Source organism: Lemur catta, chromosome 22, assembly GCF_020740605.2.
Source record: "Lemur catta isolate mLemCat1 chromosome 22, mLemCat1.pri, whole genome shotgun sequence".
Lineage (NCBI taxonomy): Eukaryota > Metazoa > Chordata > Mammalia > Primates > Lemuridae > Lemur > Lemur catta.
This window is the reverse complement of record NC_059149.1, coordinates 30,858,596-30,883,972: the sequence shown is the minus strand read 5'-3', so window position 1 is coordinate 30,883,972 and position 25,377 is coordinate 30,858,596. Positions and strand designations below refer to the sequence as shown.

General features: G+C 52.4%; 1 protein-coding gene across 2 annotated transcripts in view; it reads left to right on the top strand.

Moving 5' to 3' along the window:
* The window catches only part of DLGAP2 (DLG associated protein 2), a 180,061-nt gene that overhangs the window by 105,870 nt on the left and 48,814 nt on the right, over nucleotides 1–25,377 (top strand). The window contains exons 1-3 of one of the 2 annotated variants that reach the window (XM_045535285.1): nucleotides 2,264–2,321; nucleotides 17,208–18,274; nucleotides 24,095–24,306. In XM_045535285.1, coding sequence (XP_045391241.1) covers nucleotides 17,276–18,274; nucleotides 24,095–24,306 — 1,211 coding nt within the window. In that variant the 5' untranslated portion in view covers nucleotides 2,264–2,321; nucleotides 17,208–17,275. Of the gene's footprint in view, nucleotides 1–2,263; nucleotides 2,322–17,207; nucleotides 18,275–24,094; nucleotides 24,307–25,377 lie in introns of those variants that run through there. The other variant, XM_045535286.1, reaches the window with a different exon arrangement.

The window sequence follows — 25,377 nt, the reverse complement described above, 5'->3', positions numbered from 1 at the left end:
CGCCACGGGACACAGTGTAGGCTGGAAACACGAAGCCTTGCGAGGTGATGAGTCTGTGCCCGCCAGTCCCCAGCACACGTGTGGAATTACCTGAGCCAGCGAAGAAGAGGTGACACCACAAACGGGAACCTTCAGGGGCCCAAACCCACTTTGTGCTCTTCAGCTGTGAAAGGTTTTACCGGAGTTCAACTGCTTCCAGGCAGAGGGCAGGCCGGCAGCCAATCACCTCTTCCCACAGAAGTCAAGGCTGAACCCCAGACACACCTGCGCAGCGTCCTCGGGTGCTGTTCTCAGAACAGGCAGGTGTGTCCTCTCGCGAGGCCGTGCTCGGCTGCGCTGGGCTGAGCGCCGTGTGAGGTGCGCGGCTTTGTTCAGCTCCGTGCGTCCTGTCTGTCCCTGTCCTTGCTGTTGTCCTTAGGGGAGTGTGATTTCAACAGTGTGATGTGAGCTCATCATTCAAATTCATTCTGTCAAAGCTCGTACTTTCTTTTTTTCTTTGTATGGATTTGTGAGTTGAAACTAAGGGAATCAGTGAGATCTGTGATAGAGGATTTGTTGTTCCGGTCCATCTCCCGGATTCCATTCTAACCCAGCTAACGTATACTCTGTCTTCAAGTTAATAACACAGTGCGCCTTAGTCTCCATGGAAACTGTGCTTAATTAGAACTGTCTACTGTATTTCTAAACAAATGAAAAAAATCTGGTGTTTGGTTCCATATTAGACTTAATGCAGTTCATTAGCAGGAAAACACAACCTAAAATGTGCAAAAGGTGCTGTTAGCTTTGAAAAAGTGGGGTTGACGTGTGCTAAATCGTTTGGACTGTCTTGTAAAATCCGTAACCCAACTGAGATGGACATTTATTACACATAGATATTTCTTAAAAAGCAGTGAGATGCCATGCACGGAAATCCCACTACACATTTACCCCCAGGGAGACCCCCAGTGCCAAAGCTGCCGCCTTCCCTCCTAACTTTCTGTCGACTCGCTGAAGATGGCAGACGCTGATTAGCTGAGGGGAAGGTGGTGACGGCAGCACACGCAGGCTCGACCACAGCACACTACAGTGAATCCTTCCCAGAGCGTGGCAGGGCCAGCTGCGTCTCACACCACAGGGAGGGAAATGCAGGATGTTGCCTCAAATCCCATCCATGAATATTGGGAGACTTCGTACATGCATGAGACATGCTAGAGGCTGAACATGCAGTTATATGCAGAATTATATTCATGGACATGTGCAAAGTGATCATTTTCCCACATATCCCATGAATAGAAATATGTTTACGGGTATATGTAAAGTATTCCCAAAGGACCTCCCTGGGTCCGTCTTCAGACTAGTTTAGACTGGATCTCTGGCCTCAGAGCATCCCTGGGCATCATGCTGCCTCCAAACGCCCCACGGCACGTGCAGAGACCAGGTCTAAAGAGGAGGTGCCTGGTCTGCCGGGCTCAGCGCAGGACGAGGAAGGCTGCCGGATGCCTCTGAGTCCAGCTCTCCAGGGCTAGTGAGGCGAAATCTCAAGTCCGTGCATCTCTGCAGCCTCTGTTTCCCCACCTGTGGAGGGGGGCAGGCCAAGTGACCCCAAGACCTCTCACAGCCACACAATGATGTCGTGCTGAGAAAGCGGAGTCTGCTTTTGTGTCATGTACAGAGTGAACAATTGAAAATCAATGCCAGTAACCTAGAATGATCTCCCGGCAGAAGGAAATGAAATTAGCGTTTTGGGCAAAATGGACCCGAGATGGACTCATATTAAGCATTAAAACAGTAGCTGCAGGCTTTGAGCATTGCAGCGTGAGGCATCGAACTGCCACACTGAGCGCAGAGCTGTGTAGACAATGAGGAAAGCCTCTGTCATGGCTGACGCAGGGCTGCCGTGGGGCTCCACCAGCCGCTCAGAGCCACGGACAATAACGTGGGGCTGGTGTCACACAAGTCTGTTCTAATGCAGCCCAGGGCTGATAAATTCTAGGTAAACCAAAGGGGAAGCTGCGAATCGTTTGGATGCACTAAGTCAGTACCAGGACAAGAGAAATACGTGTGTCTGTGATCACAGTGCTATTTTCCAGAAAATTATGGCCATTCCTGAGGTTATTGGCACAGAATGCCGGGCTCTGAGCAGTGACATTTGAAGGAACGAGAAGGTGTCTTCAAGTCTGAGCTGCGCTGTTGGCAAAGGGTTTGCAGATGTGCTGTGATGACTGCAGCTTACACCAGAAATGTACTAAAGAGTGACTTTGTTTCTGTCTTTGCAGAGGAAGAAGGAGGAGACCTGGTCCAGCCAGGCATCAGCTTCCCAGGGCCGGCAGAGGAGGATCTAGGTAGGATACCAACCTTGCTCCTGCTACCCCGGGGCCAGACAGAGCCCTGCACCCTCCGGGCACGTCCAGTCCCTGGGGAGCTTCCCGCATGCCTGTGTCAAGCACGTTTGTTTGCCTTCAGAGTGGCCTAATAAGCACTAAATAAAAGGGGACAATTTTTTTTTTTTTCAAAAATAGTAGTTTATAAATGTTACGGACACTCTAGGTGAGAGAGAGTCATTCAGATCCTCACAAGCTGATTGTGGCAATTATTAACATAATGATGCACACACCCAGATGTGGAATGACTTCTCTCTCCTTTGCTCCTTTATAACCAAAACTTACTCTGAGTCAACCCAAGGAGGCAAAAAGCTCTTTTATTTGCATTTTTGTCATGTAGCTCTGTTACTGGAGATGGGACAGCTGATTTCTCTAGATGAGCCCAACACACACGCTGTTTAGATGCTGGCACCTCTGTGCTTCCTTCCGAGGGAGCTCAGAACGTCAGCGTATGTTCTCCCCGCTGCTCCTTACAATCACGTGGAAATTCCCACAGACACAGTGAAGCTGGTGTCAAATCTGGCCGTGAGTTATTTGACATGGAGTCATGCTTACATAACAAAGGGCAAACGCTCCCGTTAGACATGCGAAATGTTGAACAAAATCCATGTCAAACAGCGAGGGAAAGAAGAAACCCCACCGTGGCTCTGGGCTCCTTGCCCTTGTGGTTCCGTCTGACCTCAAAGGTCCCGGCTTCCTCCCTCGCGTCCCCGAGGGCCACGTGCTGTGGCAGAACTTAGGACTGTGTCATGGGTCGTAAGTTCTATTTATATTTACGTTTCAGTTTTTTAAGATGTATTTCAGGCTGTTAGCCAATGGGTCTGTTGCTTGTTTGAGTGGCCCAGAGAATGGCGTTGGAAATTGGAGCCCACTTTGTATAGAGCTGTGATTTCTTTTAAAGGCAATTACAGTCAGAAAGGTTTGCTTTTCAATTTAAAATTACGAAAACAGAGTTCTAAAAGTAATACCGTACATTATTCACTGTGATTAAGTCCTAAATTCATTTCTAACTCGACATTCTAAGCAAACCTTTCTTTGCTTAGAAACATGCAAATAGACATATTTTTACTTATTAGGAAGGAGTAATGGCTATCAAATTTGGATAATTATACATCATTTTTAAAAATTTCCCTCTGGCAAAACTGTTCCTGGCTGCGAATGCTCACACTGGCGTGGGGAGCTCCGGCTGGAGGTGGCGACTCCCCGACTCTTGCCCCACTGAGGCTGGGACGCTGCCCGCGCCAGGCACCATGTCTGGACAGTGCCAGCGTCACACCCACGTCTCTAGGGCCCGGTCTTCCTGGAGATGGTTTTTTAGAGTGAGGAAAATGCCAAAAAGATGAGAAATGACCATCTTTAAGCCACATTTCCTTGGCAGCAGGAACTTGAGGCTCCATGCGCTCACCCACCTAAGGGGCCCTGAGTGCCGCGGGGCGAGACCGTCTCTCCTGTGACAGGAGACACCAGGGGTCACCCCCTGGGGGACAGGCACCTGGGGAGTGCTGAGGACAGAACAGGCACAGAACAGAAGTGAGATCGTAGGACTCACCTGGACGAGTGTGAATTTGTTCCACAGGCGCGGGAGGTAGGCGCTGAGGGGAGAGGCTGGGGGTGAAGGAGTCAAGTGTCACACGGTGGCTTTGTGCAGGCTGGGGGCAGAGACAGTAATTTTTTATTGTGGCAAAATGCACAGCATAAAACTCACCCTCTTAACCCTTTCTAAGTGCTTGGTTCAGCGGCATCATTGAGCACATTCGCGCTGTTGGGCGCTGTCCCACCTTCCATCTCTAGAACTTTTTCGTCTCCCCAAACAGAGACTCTGCCCGGTAGACACTGGCGCCCCCCCCGCCCTGGCCTCCCCCACCCCACCTCCCGTGTCTGTGGATCTGACGGCTCCAGGTCCGCGTGTGAGAGGGTCACGCAGTGCGTGTGCCTCAGTGCCTGGCGTGTTTCACTCCGCAGTGTCTTCAGGGCCACTCCACGTGTAGCATGTCCCAGAATCCCCTTCCTTTCTAAGCCGGTTGTGCGTACAGACCACGCTTTGTCTGTCCCTTCGCCGGCCGGTGCCCGCTCGGTTGTTTCTGCCTCTTGGCTGCTGTGAACCTGGGAGTGCCGACGCCCATCCCCAGCCCTGCTCTTTGGGGCACCCCCGGAGTGGGGTGCGGGGTCACAGCAAAGCTGCGCCCACTTTCCCTGCGGAGCCTCCGCACCCTGTGGGGACAGAGTGTGGGTAATAACTTGTAACAGACTACTTCACGTTTCAACACGGATCCTTCTGAAGTGACACTTGCATTGCAATAGCAACTTCTAAAGTAAGTGAATGGTTTTGCTCTGGGCAAAGTGGTCTTGGGTGGAAATAAATAAGGCAGGCGGGGAATAAAGTGAGAGGTTTTGTTTAATAATGGAAGATACCGCTCACTGCAGTGACCCTTTTCTAACTCAGTGAGTGATTTGCATTTAATTTCACTTTTCTAATATTTTACACTTACATGTCACAGAACACTGATTTTTAAACTGTGGGCCACAGCTCATTAACGGGCCATGAATTCAAGCTACTGGGTCACTACCAGCAATTTTATAAATGGGGGAAGAAACAGAACAGGAAAATATAGAAAACATCAACATGCATTACAGGCAGTGAGGGCAGGTGTTTAATGAAGCATTTTCTAGTTTCCATGTGCACGTGTGTGTGTGTGTGTGTGTGTGTGTGTGTATGACGTCCTGGTGTATGATCTATGACATACCGTGGAGTGGGATCGGGTCTGAAAGCTGTGGCCTGCCGCGCCGTGCGGTCGGTGTGGTTGAACGAGCTCTCGGCACCTGGGAGCACAGTGTGCGGCCAGGGCACCCAGGGGCAACTCTGAGGGCAGACACAGGGCCTCCCGCGGCACTGGGTGAGTCGCCCCGTCTCCCTGATCTTTTCATTCTTTTTTATTAATGAAGGGGGCATAGGAAGATTGCCGCCTGCCTGGCGGGATTGTCAGTGATGGAGTCGGATCACACAAGGCCTCAGAGCAAGACGTGGCCCACAGTAAATGCGGCTTCCGTCCTCACGAGTATCACCCTCATCACTGCTGGCGCGTGGGGACCACAGGGCTTGGCGTCACCGGGCCGGTGTGACGTGCATGTCAGTGGCTGCCGGGACATGGCTCTGGAGATGCAGCCCCGCAGGGAGGACAGGCCTGACATCCAGCTTCCACTCTGGGTCGTTCCAGAGCGCGACCCACGGCAACAAACTCACCTGCAAATCGCAGTGACTGGACACATGGCCTTCCAAGATGAATTCCAGATTCTGAAGAGTATTTGGAAGGTTTTGCCCCCTCAGCTGCGTTTGAGTGACGAGCATGCGTGTGTGCAAGTGGGCACTTGGAAATGAATCGAGTTTGCTCGTGGGAGGAGGTGGCGGTGTGGGTGGAGCATTGTGGCTTTCCCTGGAGAACAGGGGCCGCGGGCCGGTGCTTTGGGATGCTGGCTGTGGCCGTGCAGCGCCGGCTCCAGGCTACCAGTGAACGAAAGGTCACCTGTCAGGGAGGAGCCAGGATTGTGCCCCCAAATGTTAGGCTTCCAGAGGAACTCCGCAGCTTGTGAAAAATGGAAAGTATCAGAGGCACTGCGACTTTCTGAGGATTTGAGAAACTTTACTAACTCCAGGACATTGTGCCCTCCACGGAAGTGGTATCAAGCGTGGAAGGTGCCAGCTGCTTGGCAGACAAAGGACGGATGACACAAAGGCCGAGCAAGACAGGAAGTGACGGCCCCTGCGGCTCCTGCCTCTGCCCCTGCAGTCCCCTCGGTCAGCAAGCTCAGTCCCACAGCAAACCTGCACGGACGTGGGTCATCTCTCTCATTCTGCAGGGAGGAGACTGGGGCATGAAACAAATGCCTTAGTGGCCGCTCTGGGTCTGAATAAACGAAACCCTGTGAGATCTTTTGGCTACACCCACTGCTTCTGCAAGAAAAGTAAAATACTATGTCTCTGAGTCCAGTGTATCTAATTTATGAGCAAAAGGCCAACATTGCATTTGATACCTGAAGTGGAAGTAGGTGTTATATGACTAATGAGAAATTGTGTTAGGAATAAACATAGAACCAACTTGCACATGTGCGTACGTTTATGTGCTTAATCAATTTGTCACACCTTCCTGGCGATGAGTTAGGATTCTCTGTATAAATATGTCAGAATATTTCAACTTCTCCATCAGTATTTGTTCTCCCCAGGGCATTAGTTCATTCAACTTAAGGGCTTTCTTTGATGCGAGTGTCCCCTTTGACTGCAGCGGGCAGCCCGAGTCATTCCCGCAGCTGACGACCGTCTTCCGGGAGCGAGGGCTTGAGGTCTGATGGTCCGTGTACACGTGAGCGCAGGTGCTCATCACACCAGCCGAGCAGACAAAGTGCAGAGTTTCCCTCACGGCCCAGGTGTCTGGCGTGTTCTGAAAGACGAGGGCTGGCAGAGCACGGGGCCCCCGGGTTCCCACCCCTGCACGCAGCCCCCCGCTCCCCTCCATCTGGTGGGTGCCGAGGGCCCAGGAGAGCAGGGACAGTGCCTGATGGGGGAGGGGCCCCCAGGGCTGGGTCCCGCCCCTCCCCCTGCGACTCTCCACCACCTGCAGCGCTCAGCACCCCCCCCCCCCACGGAGCTGGTGCAGCCCCAGGAACAAGAGCCAGAGCTGCTCCTCTCTGAGAAGCACCCAGGGTCCCTCTCCGAGTAGACACCCTCGCTGTGCTCTGGCCGGGGCCTCCCTCCTCCCAGGGCAGACGCACACCTGCTGGCAGGCACCTGGAGCTGGACACGAGTGTCTCCGCTGGAGCAGGGGCAGCATTTGCCGACTCTTTCTGCTGCTGCACTTGGATTTTGGTGTCACGAAGCCAGGCAGGAAGTTGATGTTGACCTGCTTGTTGGATTAGCAGTCACACTGTGTGTGACCTGGCGTTGTCACGTGGCCCTTGGGGAGTCCCAGAATGCAGGTGGCAGGGAGGGAGCCTTGTGCAAAAGGACCATCCCGGGACACCTTGTTTGCACCCGGGAAATTGCCGGAATGAAGGCCTTTCTTCAGTAGCAGCACAGTGACTGGATTTCACTCAAGGCAGATGTGTAGACTGTTTTGTTGAAATGACATCTGTACAGAAATTTAAAAGTGATTAAACTGACGGCCATTGCTAGATTACGGGGTCTGGTGCATCTCGGACGTTCCCCATCTGGAGCAGCCCACGGATGCATCTGGGTCATCGAGCGCCACATTCCTGGGTTACGTGGCTTGTCCGTACCACTCAGCCTTCTAGCTGGGCACCAAATTGAGTTTGCGAATGTCCAGCCCTAACTGGAGTGGCTGCTGCTCCCAAATTGCATTCTGTCCTAATGAGATCTGTCTGGCGGGACGCAGTGTGTTAGCTCTGATGGTTTCTGTCTGTTTTGTTTTCAAATCCTCTCTTCTCTGGCTGCAGCAGACTGACTGTAAGTTTGAAACCGACTCTAGTACAAATCATTATGGGCGAAAGCAAGTTACCTAATGCGTGTTTTGATGTTGCACAGATGAGGTGCTCAGCCTAGAGCTGACATTTCTGCAACATTTGAGCTTCACGACAACTCGGTTGTGGTTATTACCCTACTTTTAGATAAAGAAATTGAGTCTGTCAAACGTCGATCAGCTAATAAATAACCAAGCTGTGATTTGGGCCCAGATCTCCCGGCAGCTTTTGCGTTTGCCATGGATTTGAGCGCAGATAACACAAATTGGATTTTCCCCTGCCATTCACCATGTATATTGAGTAAGCAGTTGAGTCTTTGCGAATTACTTCCCTTAGTTTCCCGATATTGTCCTAATAATATATAAATTGTATAGTGGTTCTGAAAATCAAATTAGACCAATGTTAGATATTTCTATTCTGGTCACCATCTTTGGCTCCTGAAAAATAAATTTAATTAACTGTGTGGTTTAGTTACATATGTGCATAAATACATGTGTGTGTACACATGTGTGCACACATATTTGTGCTTATGCATCTCAATAGAGACATGTATGTATACACTTGGTGCTGGATGATCACGGAGTGTTTGGCAAAGTGAGTTCTCAGGCCGGTGCCTGTGTCTCCCACGAGGTGACTGAGAACAGTCTCACTGTGACTCGGGGTCACCTCTTCCCCACGCCCGTCCCACCCTGTATTGTCAGTTCACCCGAAACCGAGGCTGTGACAAGTGCCAGGCACCCAGGCACGAGGCCCTGCCCTGAGGTGCTCCATGTCCAGGAGGGACACGTGTACGTCGGTCTGACGACAGGAGGTGACAGGAGTGAGCAACGTGTCACTGTTGGGAGGGGACAGAGGAGCTTCTGCTGAGTCGGGACGGGCTCCCGTAAGTTACAGAGCACGGACATTAACTCCGCTCATGCCGCAGTGTGTTCCACCCTGCACCTGAAAACCAGAAATTTACGGAGTCCTCGTCTGTGTGTGGATCTTTTCACGAAACTGAAGCGTGCGCTCTTTTGTGGGACAATAGCTCCAGGTTTATTTACTGCCTAAAATTCAATACTTTGCGTAACAAGATTCATTAACCTGATGCTGAAAGAGCTTTTTAAATGGGAGGTTGGCTCCATTAGGGAATTTGTGGGAGGCTGTCTGCTCCACATGGTGCTCTCTTCAGAGAGGCACAGCCTGAGTCCGCCCGGGTCAGACCGGGCAGGTCCTGCCGCCCATCCTCCACCTTCCCCGGCCTGCGAGCTCCGTGTCCCGTGTGTGTCTCTGGTTCGGGGCAGCGGTTTGTCCCACGAGCTCAGTGCTTTGATGGACTTTAGCAGTTGCTGGTTTTCAGTTTGTCCAGCTTTTCCTGCTGTCAGGAAGAACGAGGAGGGATGCCCACGCTCCTCGGATGTCGGGCCAGAAACCGTGAGTGTTGTGCATGGTGTCATTACGGCAGCAACAGGAGACTGGTGGACAGAAAGACCCTGGACACAGGGACAGAGAAGAGTGTGTGGCCTCTGGCCGCAGTGGGCAGGGGCCTCGGGGCCCCCTCGTGTCCTGGGACAGTGGACGTGGGGGGAGAGGAAGGGGAGTGTGTTCTGTGTGGGGGAGAAGCCCGGCCTTTTGCTAAACAGGGGGGACGTGAGGACAGACGGCGGAGAGGGGAGGAAGTCGGAGGTTCCTGTGATGGGTGGAGTTTGAGGTGCCTGTTGGCACACGGTGAAGACGTCGAGGAAGCCATGCCCGTGCCTGGTGTCAGGACATGAGCAGGGATGAAGCCATTGGAGACAGGAGAAGGCTGAGGGAGCAGGAGGACCCTCCATGTCCTGAAATCGCACTTTCCTCTCTACTGATCCCCGGCATTTCCCAAGAGGTTCGCATGATATTTAACTTTCTGATTTTCTATAAAATCATAGTGGCTGAAAACCCTTTTTGTGTCTTCACTCCACTGATTCTCTCGGGGGGCCGTTGAGACGGACCAGACTCGGAAGGAAGGCGAGAGTTTTGAGCCCAAGCGCTCAGCTAATGCAGAGATAAATTTGTGCTGATAGAAAGCACTAGATCAAAGGTATTTATTGCCCAGAGAGAGCTACTCACCAATCACTCTCGAATCCCAGACAGGGCTCAAGCTGCGAAAGATGCCAGATAGGTGCCGGTGTGGTGAACATTTAACAATAACAGAAGTTGGGCTCGTACAACACAAAAAATCAGGTAAATATTAATAATTGTTCTCTGAAAAGACACCAAACATTTCCAGTAACTGCCTTTCAAGTGTGAAAATTGTGCTGTTGCGTCAACACTACTCAAGGTCGGTAGTTAAGAGCTGCACCCGCCCCCAGACAAGGGTGTGGGAGACTCCTGGTACGAGGAGGATCCTCCCTCGCTGTGAACCTGTGAACCCCAGCGAACGCCCAATGAGGAATTCAGTGGACCAAAATCCCAACTTTAAAGAACACTTTGGATTCCAAACATAGCTCGTCAGGCATAAAATTTCATCTGTTTTCTAACACGCATCACCTTGAAAGTTTATTCCACTTTTTGTGTTTAATAAATGTTGAGAAACCGTAACATCCCCAAATTTATTTTATACTTTTCTGCAATATGCTAAAACTTTGTGTTTTTTTAAGTTTATTTTTGAAAGCACCTAAGTTCCTCCCACAATCCCCCCAAAAGCAGGTGATTGGTTAAGTATGGTGTATCCACCAAATGCCAAAAGATGATTAGAGAACCCAGGAGTTGTATGTTTTCATGGCCTTAACCTGCCACAAATTCCACAAAAGACGATAACGAGATGAGAACAAGTTTCTTTCTTCTATTATGTTCCTAGCATAGATTTCCAGGCAAAACAATTTGCTAAATGGATCTATACTTCCAAAAGCTAATTTTTCATGTAGTTTGATGGTCTGATAATTAGTGAGGTTAAAGTTTTTTTCACATATTTGTATTTTCATGTCTTTGAAATTGCTTTTATTTTTACTTGCTAATTTTTCACAGAAATGTTTTTCATATTTCCATGAGTTCTTTCAACATTAAAGACACTGGTGTTTGGGATTACCTCTCCTTTTCTCATATTTTAATACTCTCTAAAAGGAAAATTTTCTTTCCATTTTGGAATCGTGTTTTTCTGAGCAACTCTTGTGTTCTTTGTGTGTGGATAATTCCAAAACCTGGCGTTTGAGCCGCGTGAAATTCATGCCTGCAGCTAATGCATGGGGCGGAGGCCGGGGGTGGGGGCTTGGGCTGCCGCTGTGCAAAAGCCTCATGCAGGCACCACTGCAATTCCCACCCTCCTTCCTCTTGCTTCACGTCCAAATGTTTTAACATTTTACCTTACTTCCTCATTTGTATTTGCAAAGTCAAATTAAACCCTTTTTAGAACGTCAGTGAATAAATGAATAAGCAATATGAGATTGGTTTTTCTAATGCTACTAGAAACATCCTTGTGCAAAGTACTCCTTTCCTTCAAGAGCATTTTTACATGGGAACCGTAACTCCGGTTACCTGGCCAAAGGCTGTCAGCGTTTTTATGGCTCCTAAGATTTTGCCTAATTTATTTCCCAGAAGGTCACGCTGATGTATAAATGCCCTCAAGGAATAGATTCACGCTTTACTGCATCCTCACCGTAACAGCACATTTTAATTTTTAATGTGCCTATTTGATTCAAAGAAATGTGAAAATGATATTTTTACTTCAATTTACAATAGACCTTTTAAAAGCAGACTTTTTACAAGACAGGTAGAAAGGAGAGACAGGTTTATGCAATCACCCTCTTTCTCTGATTTCTACTGAAGTGAGTTAAAAGAAGTTCATGTCATGGTCCTGTCCACAGCTGGACTTTGAAGTGTCCCCAAGTTCTTGGGCTCCAGGCTTGAAGGAATCGCAAGCCATGGCCCACAGGACGGGAGAGGTGGCAGACACTCAGCAAGTACGCGAGGACTTTAGTGTAAGGACAGTGGGAGGGTGCAAAGTGAAAGTTCATTTCCTGAGCAGAAGTGGGTCTGTCTCGGGGAGTGGGGAAGACACAGCCTTCTGTGTTTCCCCTTTATGTGCTGGCGGTGCCTGGGGCTGCAAAGGCCATTGTAGTTGCTCACGACTGTGTGTCTCGGGTTGGGGTCGGGATTCTCCAGGTGTGGACATAACCTAAAGGTTATGCTCCAGACATTCCTTTCTCCTGCACGACTGATGGGGAAAGTCACCATTTATGGTGTTTTCTATTTTCTGATTGCTGGTCACTGTTCCATGGTCTACTTACCCTGTTCTTTAAGACTGAAATAACTGTTTCCCTGGTTATTTTTCTGCAACTGTTTCCTTCTTGTTGTTTTTCTGCCTCCATCATTCTGTTAACTTCTTGTCTTTCTGTCCCTAACAGTTCAGTTATATTCAAAGGTTTTGAAACACATCTAAGGAATCAGACTCACAAATAGGATCTTTCTAGCCGGCAACACTGAGCAGATCTCTAGGAGTCTTAGTGGACGTCACTTCCTTTCCACCCACCCAGCACCCGAACGCCGCCAGTAAGATAGCACCGTTCTGTGGGCTCCCCAGTATGTCCACGCTGGCTTCTCCCCACTCCCAGGGACGTCCACACTCGCTTCCCTCCACTCTCCGGGACGTCCAAACTCGCTTCTCTCTACTCCTCCTGCATATAAATTGTTTCCAGATGAGTCATTCAGATTCAGAGGTCTGATCCATGGATTCCCAGATGCAATATTCTCCCCCAAAGAAGTTTTCTCTGTTTAAAAATTTTCAGTTGTTAGTCACTGATACCAGGAAACAGTAGACCAATGGCACGAAGCCGTGTTGCTGCCACCGTGTCACCGACTTACTGAAAGAGCATTTTCCCAGAACTGTGCTGTGCACTGACGCAGTGGGCAGGCACTGCCAGGCGGCGTCTGGGTGGGCAGCGTGGCATGCGAATGGCAGCGTGCACACCAAGGGTTCTGTCCCCTCAAACTTAATTTCATAGAAGTTCGAGTTTATAAAAGAAAAAGTCATCAGTACCTTAAAACTACTATGATTTCATATTTCAAAATTATTAATACATTTGTTTAGTAAATAACTCTCGAAAGCCAGATACTTTGAAGCAAGCGTTCTTCCGTTGCTGAGCTCTGGCATACACATTTGGGAGTCCTCAGAAGGTTATAAATTTTTATTAAAACAAAAATATAAGGTAATCACCCAAAATGTATGAAAGAGAAGAGGGAAAGATTGATTGGCTGGTTTGAATTAAGGAGCCTCTAATTTGTATCAAAGGAAACTCAGGGAGAAAGGTTTGGGAAACAATTATAATTACTTCTGTGATGCTAAAGGCATATTTTTCAAAGCAGATTTTCTAATACAGGAAGGAAGTGATGACCTTTGGCCTCTGGAATAATGACATTAGGTTTACAACTATAGCAATTTTCTTTTGTGCTTTGGAACTTATTGTTTTTGAATGTTACAACGCAAATCTGTGTAAAAGCTGTTTATTTATCCCATACATAAGTTGTCTTTTGGTAATTAAGTGCTATTAAGTAGCAAGTGTTCTCATCATAATGCTTAATTGAAAATGTAATGAAATTCTGAAAACGAGTTGAACACCTGAGTTTAGGATCCCAAAACTCCTCGTGTTTACATTATGCTATCAAAAGACGTCTACGTGCAGTTTTTCTTTTAAATTAGAACTTTGATATATGTGGGATCCACAGGGGTTTTTTTTAAAGAGCTACTTGTACATCTTACAAATTATCGATCATGCAACTGAACCTGCCAGTCAAAGAGCTGAGCTAAATCCTGCTGTGTGTGTGAGATCAGGAGGCACGATCACTGCGGGGATTTGTAGGAGTTTATGGAAGCCCAGGTGTGGCTGAGACTGTGTCTGAAGGGATGAAATCTTCCTCCTGGTCAGTTCCACTTCCAAGGTGGCCGTTTGATTGCATTTGCCAGAGCAGTTTTTGTTTCCCAAGTGTGCATTTATTGTCTTCTGGTTGCAAAGGGCAGATACCTGGAGTCACCCCAGTGAGGCGCTGTTGAGCGACAGAGGGAGCCGAGGGTCACTGCCGGGGACGGAGCTGCAGCTCTCGCTGTCGGACCCCAGCCCTGGACACACCTGCGGCCACTGAAGTGACTTGTGTTGCTGTTACACACTAGCAAACGCTCTGACTGCCTGGATTTCAGCTCCCTGAGAAAGAGGGTGTGGTCCGTCCCCTGCGTCACCAGCAAACATGGAAAGCACCTGCTGGGCCCCACCCCGAGGGAGAGCAGGAGCCTGTTGTGATCCCTGCACGGGGGCCAGGTGGCAGGGTGCCAGGGCAGAGAGTGACGACACACATGCACGGCTCTGCGTGTGGTCGGGGGCCTGGCACCCACGTTGTCCTGAACGCTTCGCAGTTGGAAGGATGTGTGGTGCACTTGGTTTTACAGAAAGTGGCAAGTTTGGGGTTATTTTCAAGCATACTTCATATGCTATTCCTTGACATATGATTTTATGAGGCAGCATTGTTTTTATCCACCCCAACACAATGGTCATAGTGTTTCAGGAGAGGCTGGTTTTCGGCACAATTCTCACGCATCTCCATGGAGCACACCGTGTTTGAGCACTGGGTGTGCCGGGGAATTGCAGGTGTCCGAGATAAAAAGTAGCAGCCCAGCCCCCACCCTCCAGGCTGAGTTCGGACACGGCTGCAGGAGTGGAGGGCGGCTGAGGGCCTGGGCGGGCGCGGCTCCCCCTCCCTGTGCCATGGACTCCTCCAGTCTGAGCCTGAGAGGCTGCTGTCCCTGCCGGAACGTGACAGTCGCGACACAGGGGTTATCACCAGCTCATCATTAAAGGAATTAAACCTTTTGTGCGCGTTAACTCAGTGCAGCAGAACAAGCACCTCGGGTCCGGGCACCTGCACCAGGAGCAGATAGGCGAGGTCTCCACAAAACGGTGACTGACAGGACGGCGCACACTGATGTCAGGGCGCTTGGTTCCGGCTAACCCTGGGCTCCGCGAGCTGTTGTGCTGGGGACCTGCCTCGTGTCGTGCAGCAGCGAGTCCTCCGTGGTTTGTGGACGGTTACTCTGAACAGCTCCTGGGACTGTTCGGGAACAAGTGAAACCAGAGCGTGGAGAGGGCAGGAACAGGCGCGGCGAGTCCCCTACCGCCGCCTCCAGTCTGGCGCTGGCGTCCTCCTCGCTTCCCTTTTGGGAGCGTCTTCACCACTCTGTCTCGCAGTGCTCAAAAGTGGGGTGTCTCTTCACTTATCTTTGTTGTTGTAAATGTCTTTCAACAATGCTTTATAGCTATCAGCATACAAATCTTTCACTTTTTAAAAAAAATGTTTAAGAACACTTTTTTTTTAATGGGGCTTCTAGTAGGTTCCTTTTGACATATGGGGACCATGTCTTTGGTAGCGTCACATGGTAAATGCAGGGACAGGTTCAAAGGCCGTTTCTTACCACGTCGCGGCCTGTGTTTGTGCTGCGGTGTCCTGGTGAGCACAGGGTGGGCTGTCGGGCAGCTGGAGGGGGTTACTAGGAGCAGGACGGGCAGGTGCCGCCAGGGACAGCATGAAGGGGCCACAGGGTGTGTGGAAGGGCCTGGGTGGCCGGAAGAGGGGCAGTGTGATTCCTGGAACCACACGTCCAGTTCCAATTTCTGAGGAAATGTTGGCTGAGTTTGACTAGTTTGGGGAAAACAGGCTGTGGTGCAATATGTCAGTTAATCTAGTTTTATCTTGTTTTTGCAATAGGTTTGGTGGCTCCCACCTCGAGCAGCTCTGCTTTGCAGGTGAACGCCAGGTGCACATGATGCAGGTCAAGGGTCTCACCCTCCCTTCGGGGGCAGTGCAAACGACAATCCCAGGAAGAGGGAGGAGGAACCGGCATTCCCAGTGGGGAGGGGCCGGGCAGAAACATCTCCTGACAGCCTTGTCCTCTCTGCTCTCTCGCTGGGGTGGGTGGGCCAGGCCATGTACTGTCCCCAGAGTCTGGGACCGTTGCCACACACAGCCAGTGTTGAGTGTGCAGCCATCGGCTGGGTTTAGCCAGAAAGGGGGAGCGCTGCTCCCAGCGGCCAGTGTCCCCATCGTGGGGAGCCAAGTGTTGGATCCAGGAGGCCACCCCGTCTACGCATCCGGCCTCAGTTTCCCCAGCCTGCAGCTGGGGTGGATGTTACTAGTGTGAGGGTGGGAGGAGTGTCAGAGGGGCCAGTCCGGGGACACCTGCGGCATCTCACACCACACCAGCTCCATGCGTGTGTGCTATGCGTTAGTTTTTATACAAGACACTTTTCGGAATGGGTGGGCCAACAGCCTCATACACCCGACAGTGAAACATGCACTTACGTTCTGTTCTGAATTTGGGAAGACAGTTGTATGTTAACGAATAATGACTATAATTGCTGTTTTCTCTTGCCTAATAACAAAAATGGTGCCATGAATAGCTGGAAATTAGGAAGCTAAGATGCTTTCCACATTGTGTTTGTTACCTCATTTTCACAAAGGGAAGTTGCCAGCCCCTAAGTATTTATTATATGTTGCACAGACATATTTAAAAAAAACTCGTTCGAGTGTTCATTTCACTTTTTATTGTTGCCATTACTCACAGGACGTTCTCATCGTGTGTTGTCATTGTGATGTTGCATTTAAGAGGTGATGCTCAGTTCCCGCATGTATCGAGAAATTCAGTCCTTACAGTGAAAATGAGAATGTGTTATCAACACGTTGCATAATCCAATTTAATTCATTTCAGCTAAATTTTTATCTCTTGTACTGTCCTTTTATGTAGCCACACTCATAATGTAGCTTCTGGGGTAAACATTAGGCAGAAACAGGATACAGGAGTGGAGCAATAACGGGCTTGTGTCTAATGCGGAGGGAGATCAGAGCTGTGTTAAATTACGTGTTAATGGGAAAACAAAGCGGAAGACAACAGGAAGACAACTTTATGCTGCTGTGAAGTCAAGGTGCCTTCGCTATGGTTTGTCTGTGGGGAAGGGCAGGCACTGAGGCTGCGGTGCTGCCCCTCTGCGGGACGGCGACCCTCCTGGGTGGGGCAGGCTTTGAAGTCAAGGGTCCACCTCCTCGGTTGGGGACTGTCGCTGGGGGGAGTGGGGGGGCTCCCTCCGCTGCCGTCAGCAGGAGGAACGGCGGCACCTTGCTCAGCGCCCGCTGGGGTTCCTCAAGAAGCATTTGTGTTCTCTGGCACTGTGGGCCCCTCCTGGTTCCTAATATCGCATACCTGGGGGCAACGCGGTCAAAAGCGCGACCGCCCCTCGAGTGCCCGGGCCGAGAGGGCAGCCGACTGCGGGGAGAAAGTCGCTCCCGTGGGGCACCAGATAGGTCGCTTTCTAACACGGGAGTGGGGGGCAGTTCGGTCCGTGTTTCCGCCCAGCACTGAGCCAGGTTCCTGTGTTCTGTCCACAGACCCGCAGTACTCATGGGCGCCGGCGCAGCACTTCAATGAGGAGCGCTACTCCCCCGCGCCGCGGAACATGAAAGGACTGTCGGGAAGCCGCACTCAGCCGCAGCTGTGTCCCGGCCACACCTGTGGCCTGGCGGCCCCCGAGGACTGCGACCGCCTGCACGAGCACATGCACCATGCGCAGGAGGCCCGGCAGCCCTACCTGCTCAGCCCGGCCGACAGCTGCCCGGTGGACCACCGCCGCTGCTCGCCGCGCAGCTCGGCACACTCGGAGTGCGTGGTGACGCCCCTGGCGCTGGGCGACCACGTGCCCAGCAGCACCTTCCCCAGGATGCACTACAGCGCGCACTACGACGCGCGGCACGACTGCGCCATGTCCCACGGCGCGAAAATCAACCGCATCCCGGCCAACCTGCTGGACCAGTTCGAGAAGCAGCTGCCCCTGCACAGGGACGGCTTCCACACCTTGCAATACCAGCGGGCGTCGACCGCCGCGGAGCAGCGCAGCGAGAGCCCCGGGAGGATACGGCACCTCGTCCACTCCGTGCAGAAGCTCTTCACCAAGTCGCACTCCTTGGAGGGCTCCTCCAAGAACAACGCCAACGGGACCAAGGGCGACAGCAGGGCGGACGACCACCACCACGGCCACCACTCCAAGCACGGCAAGCGCAGCAAGAGCCGGGAGCGCAAGCCCGAGAGCAGGCACAAGTCCGGCATGAGCAGCTGGTGGAGCTCCGACGACAACCTGGACAGCGACAGCACCTACCGCACGCCCAGCGTGGTGAACCGCCACCTGCTGGACCCCCTCGCCCACTGCTACGCGGACACGCTGCAGAGCCCCTTCGGGGACCTCTCCCTGAAGACCTCCAAGAGCAACAGCGACGTCAAGTGCTCCGCCTGCGAGGGCTTGGCCCTGACGCCCGACGCCAAGTACATGAAGCGCAGCTCCTGGTCCACGCTCACGGTGAGCCAGGCCAAGGAGGCCTACCGCAAGGGCTCCCTGAACCTGGACAAGCCGCTCGTGCCCCAGGACATCAAGCCGCCCTTGAGGTCCTGCCACTACCTCCAGGTAAGGGGCCCGCGGCAGACGCTGCCGCCTCTCCGCACGGTGGGCTCTTAGGTCGCTGTTATAGTTTCAACTGACGAGGAAGAATTGGGTAAGTTCTCAGCGCACAACACGATGTTTTGAAATACGGGCATGTTTTGGAAGGGCTGCATTGGGCTAGTTAACACGTGCGATTCCTCGCACGTTTATCTTTCCATGGTGAGAACACTCAGAACCTCTGCTCCCAGCCATTCACTCGGCGCAGTAGCCTGACGTAGGCAGAGCTCTTGCGCTTGCCCCTCCCGTGCCGCTGAAATGTCCCCCTTTATGCAGAGTCTCCCAGCCCGGTCCCTGCTTCCGCCCCCCTACCCGCTGTTCTGCTTCTGCCTCGGCGGCCCCGACTTTGTTAGGTCTCACGTTCCAGCGTGAGCTCGCAGTGTCTGTCTGTGTGAGCCGGGCTCATTGCGCTTTGCACGGCGACCTCCAGGGTCACCTGTGTTGTTGCAAACTGCAGGGTTTCCTTCTCCTGAGGCTGAGTGCGGCCCACTGTGTGCACAGACCACGTTTGCTTTGCGCTTCCACCCGCGATGCACGCTCCAGCTCACTCCGCGTCTCGGCCCTGTGACCGGGGCGCAGGATCTCATCACCAGGCTGGCGAGAAACCATCGACTGCCCCAGGGCCGCCCTGGGAGGCCTTGCGACATCCCTGTTCCACCTTGGCTCCAGCAGCCTGGGCACGACAGGCCGCTCCTCTCAGGCCTCCGTGGCCAGAGCGCTCTGCAACAGCAACAGACACGTTAACCCCATTAGTGTTTCTCGTGGAAAGTTGGTGGCGTGGCCCCACGGCAGAGGGGCTGCCACTTCTGTGAGTTCACTCTCCACACCCAACAGTGGCTTCTTCATGCCTCACATTAACCAGTCTGGTTATGGAAAATGCACCTGTTTCTCTGGAGTGTGTGGATTAAGTGAATTTACCAAAGGCAAAACCAAATTAAATACAGTGATCGCCAGAGCTCGGGTACCGTGGGATTCCCTCTTGTGTGTAATTCCCTCTGTCTTGGAGTCACGCACCCCAAGTGTGCAGGGAGACCCCCACTTTCAAGGGGGGCCTCTGCACGCCCTCCTCTCCACCAGCAGCACCGCTGACGACACCTGGAGTCTCAGCTTTGACAAATGCGTATCACGGATGCGACGTGTCCCAGTTCACAGACCACGTCCACCTGCGGGCGACCGGTGGCCACAGGCCGTGCGCTGGGTCAGGGAAGCCTTTGTAGATGCAGAGTCGGGGGCAGCTGAGTCACCAGGGGGCCAGGGGACAGGACACCTGAGCAGCTTCTCAGGAGTCCTGGCGGGACAGTCGTTTCAACACTGATTGCATTCTGGCCTGTTGTCCGAGACTCGGTGGTTCTGTGTGAGAGGAACTGCTGACCAAATTGCTTTTACAGACCTGTTTATTCAGAGACAAAGTGGTAGTTGGATAAAATATTTGTTTTGCTAACAGTGGAAGAGGCTTAGATTTTCCTTGGAGTAGAAAACCCTAATAAAGTCCAAATGTAAAAGTACTCTCTTGTTGCTTCTATGTGAACCTGAGGGATCACTGGCTCGGTGCCTCATGGTCCCACGAGGTCTCTGGCCAGGAGACTCATGAAGGTGAGAGAAGGACTCTGTGCGTGTCTCGGGGACTCGTGGAACTGATGTCCTGCGTCTCTGCGTCTCCAAAGGCCAGACCCCTCGGGCCTCCCCCGCTAATCACATTGCACTTTCCGGAGGGTCCCTGGATCCTGGCAAGCCTGGATTTTATCCACAGCCGGGATAGAGAGGAATTAGAGGGATTCGTCTGCCGGGGCCATGGTAAGAGTAAGATTTAAGAGAATAAGAAGGAAGAAATAAACGTTCACAAGCTCTCTGCAGTTTTCCACCAAACACTAGAGAGATTTGCAGCTGAACAAAGGCGTTATTGTTGATTTTCACCTTTGGTTTGCACAGAACATATAGTTAACATTACAGGAAGATTTTTTTCCTGTTTTTAAGTAGGTCAAACAGACAACACATAAGACTGAGATTCCTCTGCTGAGCTCTTGTTTTTGTGTTTTCTGCATCAGCAGACAAAGCTCCAAAGGTCAAACTGTTAGTGAAGCTCGTGCGAGTGTCGGCAGGTGACCCACCGAAGCTCAGCTCTGAGCAAACGGCCGTGTCCCCAGGATGGGAGGCTCTGGGATCACTCGGGGCAGGGAGGCCCCGGCTGGGCAGAGGGAGACAACGGTGCAGCCTCTGCCCCATCCAGGGGGAGCCCCGTCCTCCTTCCATCCCTCCGTGGCCCCCAGCCTGGGTGCCCGGGTCCATCCCTCCCCTGGTGTCTCCCCGACCCCACCTATGGGGGTCCTCGCGGCCAGAGCCCCAGCCCCTCCAGGTGAAGAGGCCACAGCTCTGCATTTTCGATCCAGTGCTTTATTCTCATGTCTGCCGTGTTCACGGACAGTAGATGCCTGGCTTTTTACATGCGAAGCTCATCGGTTTCGACAATTTCGGAGCAGCAGCAAGAAAAGAACAGAGAGAGGAGGGCCAGGATGAAAATGCTCAGCGATGACGTTTCCCCACGTCTAGAAAGTGTTTCTGAACTCCCCCCTCCCCACCCGCTCCTGCCCATGGCGGGTCCCAGCACATGTGGGCGCTGACGGCGCCTCTGCAGCCCCAGCAGGACGCACCCCAGACCCTGCTCATGGGAGCGAGGACGCCTGCCTACGGGTGCCCATGAATGTGCAGCTGTGAAGTCTGTGACTTTTCCAGTTGTGCACAAAAATACGTCTTAAAACTTCCATCTTCCCAGCTACACTTGCTGGACAGATTATCTGTGAGGCATAGTTTAGAAAAGTCTCCCTCTTCACAGAGTGGGGCCAGACACCCTGTGTCTAGTTTCCACAAGAAGCGATTATTAATACAAGGGTAGTCGAGGAGAGCACAGCGCTGGCCCTGGGTCTCCACATGGTGCAAGCTAAACTCTAGCGGAGAGTCGAGGGCTGGGGGTGGCCTTGAAAGGCCTGGGGACCGTCCCTGGCCGTCCTGCTGTGGCGCCCACCCCACGTGTTCTGACCCCGTCTCCCTGCCTCCTCTGCGCCGTCCCTCACACCCTGCACCTTGGTCGGGTCAGTTGATGGTCTGGCTCCGGGAAGGCCGTCCCGGCCTGGCCCCTGCATTGCCCCGAATCCCACAGGGTCCCACACACGGAGGCCTGGGGTGGACAAGCAGACTCCTGCGGTGGCTCCAGAGGCCGCCCCACTGACGCTGTTGTCCCTCGCAGTGAAAACCTGGAGCTCAGAGCCCGGCTCGCTCCCTCTCAGCCACGGCCGCGGTGGTGGCCTGCTTGATGTCCACACAGAGCACGCGCACTCGTGGGAGTGAGGAGGAGCCATCTCCCCGAGGGAAACGGCTTTGGGTGATGACATTCTTCCTCAGTTTCAGCACCTGAAAGAGAACATTACTGTAAAATCCTGGCCCTTTTCACCAGTGTTCTGCCGCTTGAAAGGAAGGATCTTTTAACATGCAGTGTTGCCCTGTCCTTAAAGCAAGAAACAGGAGATAGCAAAATGTATGCTGACCTCAGCCTCACCCAGATGCCTTTAAGGAAACGTCGTGAGCACCACTCATCACTGTGTGCACCCAGTTTGGTGAGAGGGTAACCGGTTGCCGTCAGATGCAGCAGAGACTGCGGACTGGACTTGCAGAGGCCGTAGCTGCCATGAGGAGAGTTCATTCATTCCTTCATTCGTTCCCTGGAGGCTGTGCAGCCACTCCCAGAATGTATCCTCGGCCACCCCTCTGTGTCTGGCTGCAGGTTTGTGACAGTAAAACAACAGAGAAAGATGTATTTACTGAGCACGGTGTCCCTACTCTGTCTTCTGATAGTCTCCAGATGTATGCTTTGGAATCAGTGTTTGGTGCTTGAATCCATCCTCTGAAACTGACTGTGGTCGACACTCAGAAATTTCTCCCTTTCAAAGACTGCAAAATTGGCTCCTTAAATCAGAAACAGAAACATACAAGATGGTCTCATTTATTAATTTGCAGGCTGCTGAAAAAAATCTTTACTTTGTTTTCTTATGGAAACATAGTTTTAATTCACTAGAAATTCCCGGGACCTGTCAGAGTGAATCTCTCCCCTGACGGCAGATGGGCCGCGGCTCCATCTGTGCTGGCCAGCCTCAGCCGCTTCCCGGACCGCCTCTGAGGACGCCGGCCAGGAGAGGCTCTCGCAGGCTTCCCCGCCTCCGCTTGCTCCCTGACCCTTCTGCTGGCTGGACTCTAATTAATGAGGACCCCGAGCTTGCCTTGGGGAGCCTCCCCAGTGCCCGGCTCTGCTCTCGGCCGAGGGCACGCAGCCACTCTTCCACCCTTGCCTGATGCCCTAATTACACTATAACTCATCTCATTTCATGTCCAGTGCCGAGATGAATGTCACTGAGGGCTATGGATTTTCTTAAATTAAATATGAGGCATTTTTTTTATCACAAAAGCAATATATGGTCCATGCAGAAAATTTATAAAATACGAGCATGAAGAAAAACACTGGAAAAGCCTGTGCCCCACCTCCCAGCTGCACATCCGCCGCTTCTCCGTGCCCAGCGCAGACACACCGGCTGCACGTGCACCACGGCGTTCCAGACATTCTCGTCTCCAACACGAGGAACATGCTGCTTCGCTCCTTTGACTGCAGAGCTGCACGTGATGGTGCAGTTGCTACATAGGAATGTTTTGGAGTTCTCCATACTCAGCTGTTGTATGCGGTGTTTTTTCGCTTTTGTAAATGTGAATTTGACCCATGGAGTCAACCTCACCCAGAGCCTCCAGGCATCTGTTCAGAGCTCATGATCCTCTGGGAAAGGAACTGTGTGCCCTGAGCTCCATGGCTTTTAGCGTGTTGTAGAGTGTGATCTAAAGTTTCACGTGTGTACGTGAATACCAAAGTGCTGACCTTCTCTGCCATCTTCATGGTTTAGCCCGTCCTGAAACTGGAAACTTAACACAAAAGCACTGAGCAGGCACTCTGTGGGGCCTTTCTTGGTAATATGTAGTGTGTACACGTGTTCAGTTCTACACACAGCAGTAGATAACACGTACAGGAGTTCAGTTCTACACACAGCAGTAGATAACACGTACAGGAGTTCAGTTCTACACACAGCAGTAGATAACATGTACAGGAGTTCAGTTCTACACACAGCAGTAGATAACACGTACAGGTGTTCAGTTCTGTACCCAGCACTAGATAACATGTACAGGTGTTCAGTCCTCTACCAAGCAGCATGTGTTGTGACTAGGCACGATATCCTTTTTCTTTTCGGACTGCAGGGATTTTGCATATATGGTATAGTTTGGCTTCTAGAGTAACCTCACTCCTTTATTATCTTGCACCTAAGGGATAAATGTACAACAATGCAGGCACTTTCTTCCTCGTTTTCTTCTTTTTCTCTCCCTTTTCTTCTTTTTTCAGTTTTCTCAAATTTTAATTCTCTTTTATACTGAAGGGAGATGCATCTAAATGTTAGCGGTGGTTTGCGTTGCCCACCAAGATGACAAGGGTTTTTCTTCTACTTTTCGTTTTCTCACTCTTTGCACAATGCTTGTCTATCACTTTCATAATGGGAAATAACAATAATGTCATCTTAATGTCCTTTTAGGATTCAAATGGCGAGTGCTAAGAAGCATCTATTTTTATGCATCTAAGTTTAAATGACAAATGACCATGACGAGCTGTGTCTTCAAGGAATTGCAGAGAATGTGTCCCCCAAAGCGCCAGGAACACGATCTGAATGGCAGGAGTGATGCGAGTTTTGTGTCTGTGCCCCCCAGGTGCCCCAGGACGAGTGGGGGGGCTACCCCATGGGCGGCAAGGAGGAGGAGATCCCCTGCCGGAGGATGAGGAGCGGGAGTTACATCAAAGCCATGGGGGACGAGGACAGCGGGGAGTCGGACTCCAGCCCCAAAACGTCACCCAAGACATCCCTGCGGCCGGAGCCCCTGCTGAAGGCCCTCGGACAGAGGCCACTTGGAGACCACCAAACGTAAGGGAGACCACCTGCTTTTCCCCTCTGAACGCGGCTTCGCTGTTCAGATACTTCCCCTCACAAGGACGGAACCAGGAGCCAGTTGTCAGCTCAAACTAAGCTCCCGAGTTGGAAATATTAGACCCCTGGCCGACAGTTTCCAAGTCCTTTTTTTATAAAAGAACAACTGGCCCTTTGGTTCCTTATTTATTACACAGTAATTAAGGAAATCTGCTCGGGCAACTCCTACGTCCAGTTTTACAGTCAGTGGGACACGGCGGCTCTTCCGGATGAGTGGAATTACCCTCCCCAGGGCGAGCATGTTTCCATGTGTGTGAGTGCGCGCACGTGGGGTGGGCGCGCGTGTCTGTGTGGGTGTGCGCACCTGGGGCGGGCGCGCGTGTCTATGTGAGTGGGCGCACCTGGGGCGGGCACGAGTGTCTGTATGAGTGCGCACCTGGGGCAGGCGCGCGTGTCTGTGTGGGTGCGCGCACCTGGGGCGGGGCGCGCGTGTCTGTGTGGGTGCGCGCACCTGGGGCGGGCGCGCGTGTCTGTGTGGGTGCGCGCACCTGGGGCGGGCGCGCGTGTGTGTGTGGGTGCGCACACGTGGGGCGGGCGCGCGTGTCTGTGTGGGTGTGCTCACCTGGGGCGGGACCTGGGGCGGGCGCGCGTGTCTGTGTGGGTGCGCGCACCTGGGGCGGGCGCGCGCGTGTGTGTGGGTGCGCGCACGTGGGGCGGGCGCGCGTGTCTGTGTGGGAGCGCGCACCTGGGGCGGGACCTGGGGCGGGCGCGCGTGTCTGTGTGAGTGCGCGCACCTGGGGCAGGTGCAAGTGTCTGTGTGAGTGCGCACACGTGGGGCGGGCGCGCGTGTCTGTGTGGGTGCGCGCACGTGGGGCGGGCACGAGTGTCTGTGTGGGTGCGCGCACGTGGGGCGGGCACGAGTGTCTGTGTGGGTGCGCGCACCTGGGGCGGGCACGAGTGTCTGTGTGGGTGCGCGCACCTGGGGCGGGCGCGCGTGTCTGAGTGCGCGCACCTGGGGCGGGCACGAGTGTCTGTGTGAGTGCGCGCACCTGGGGCGGGCGCGCATGC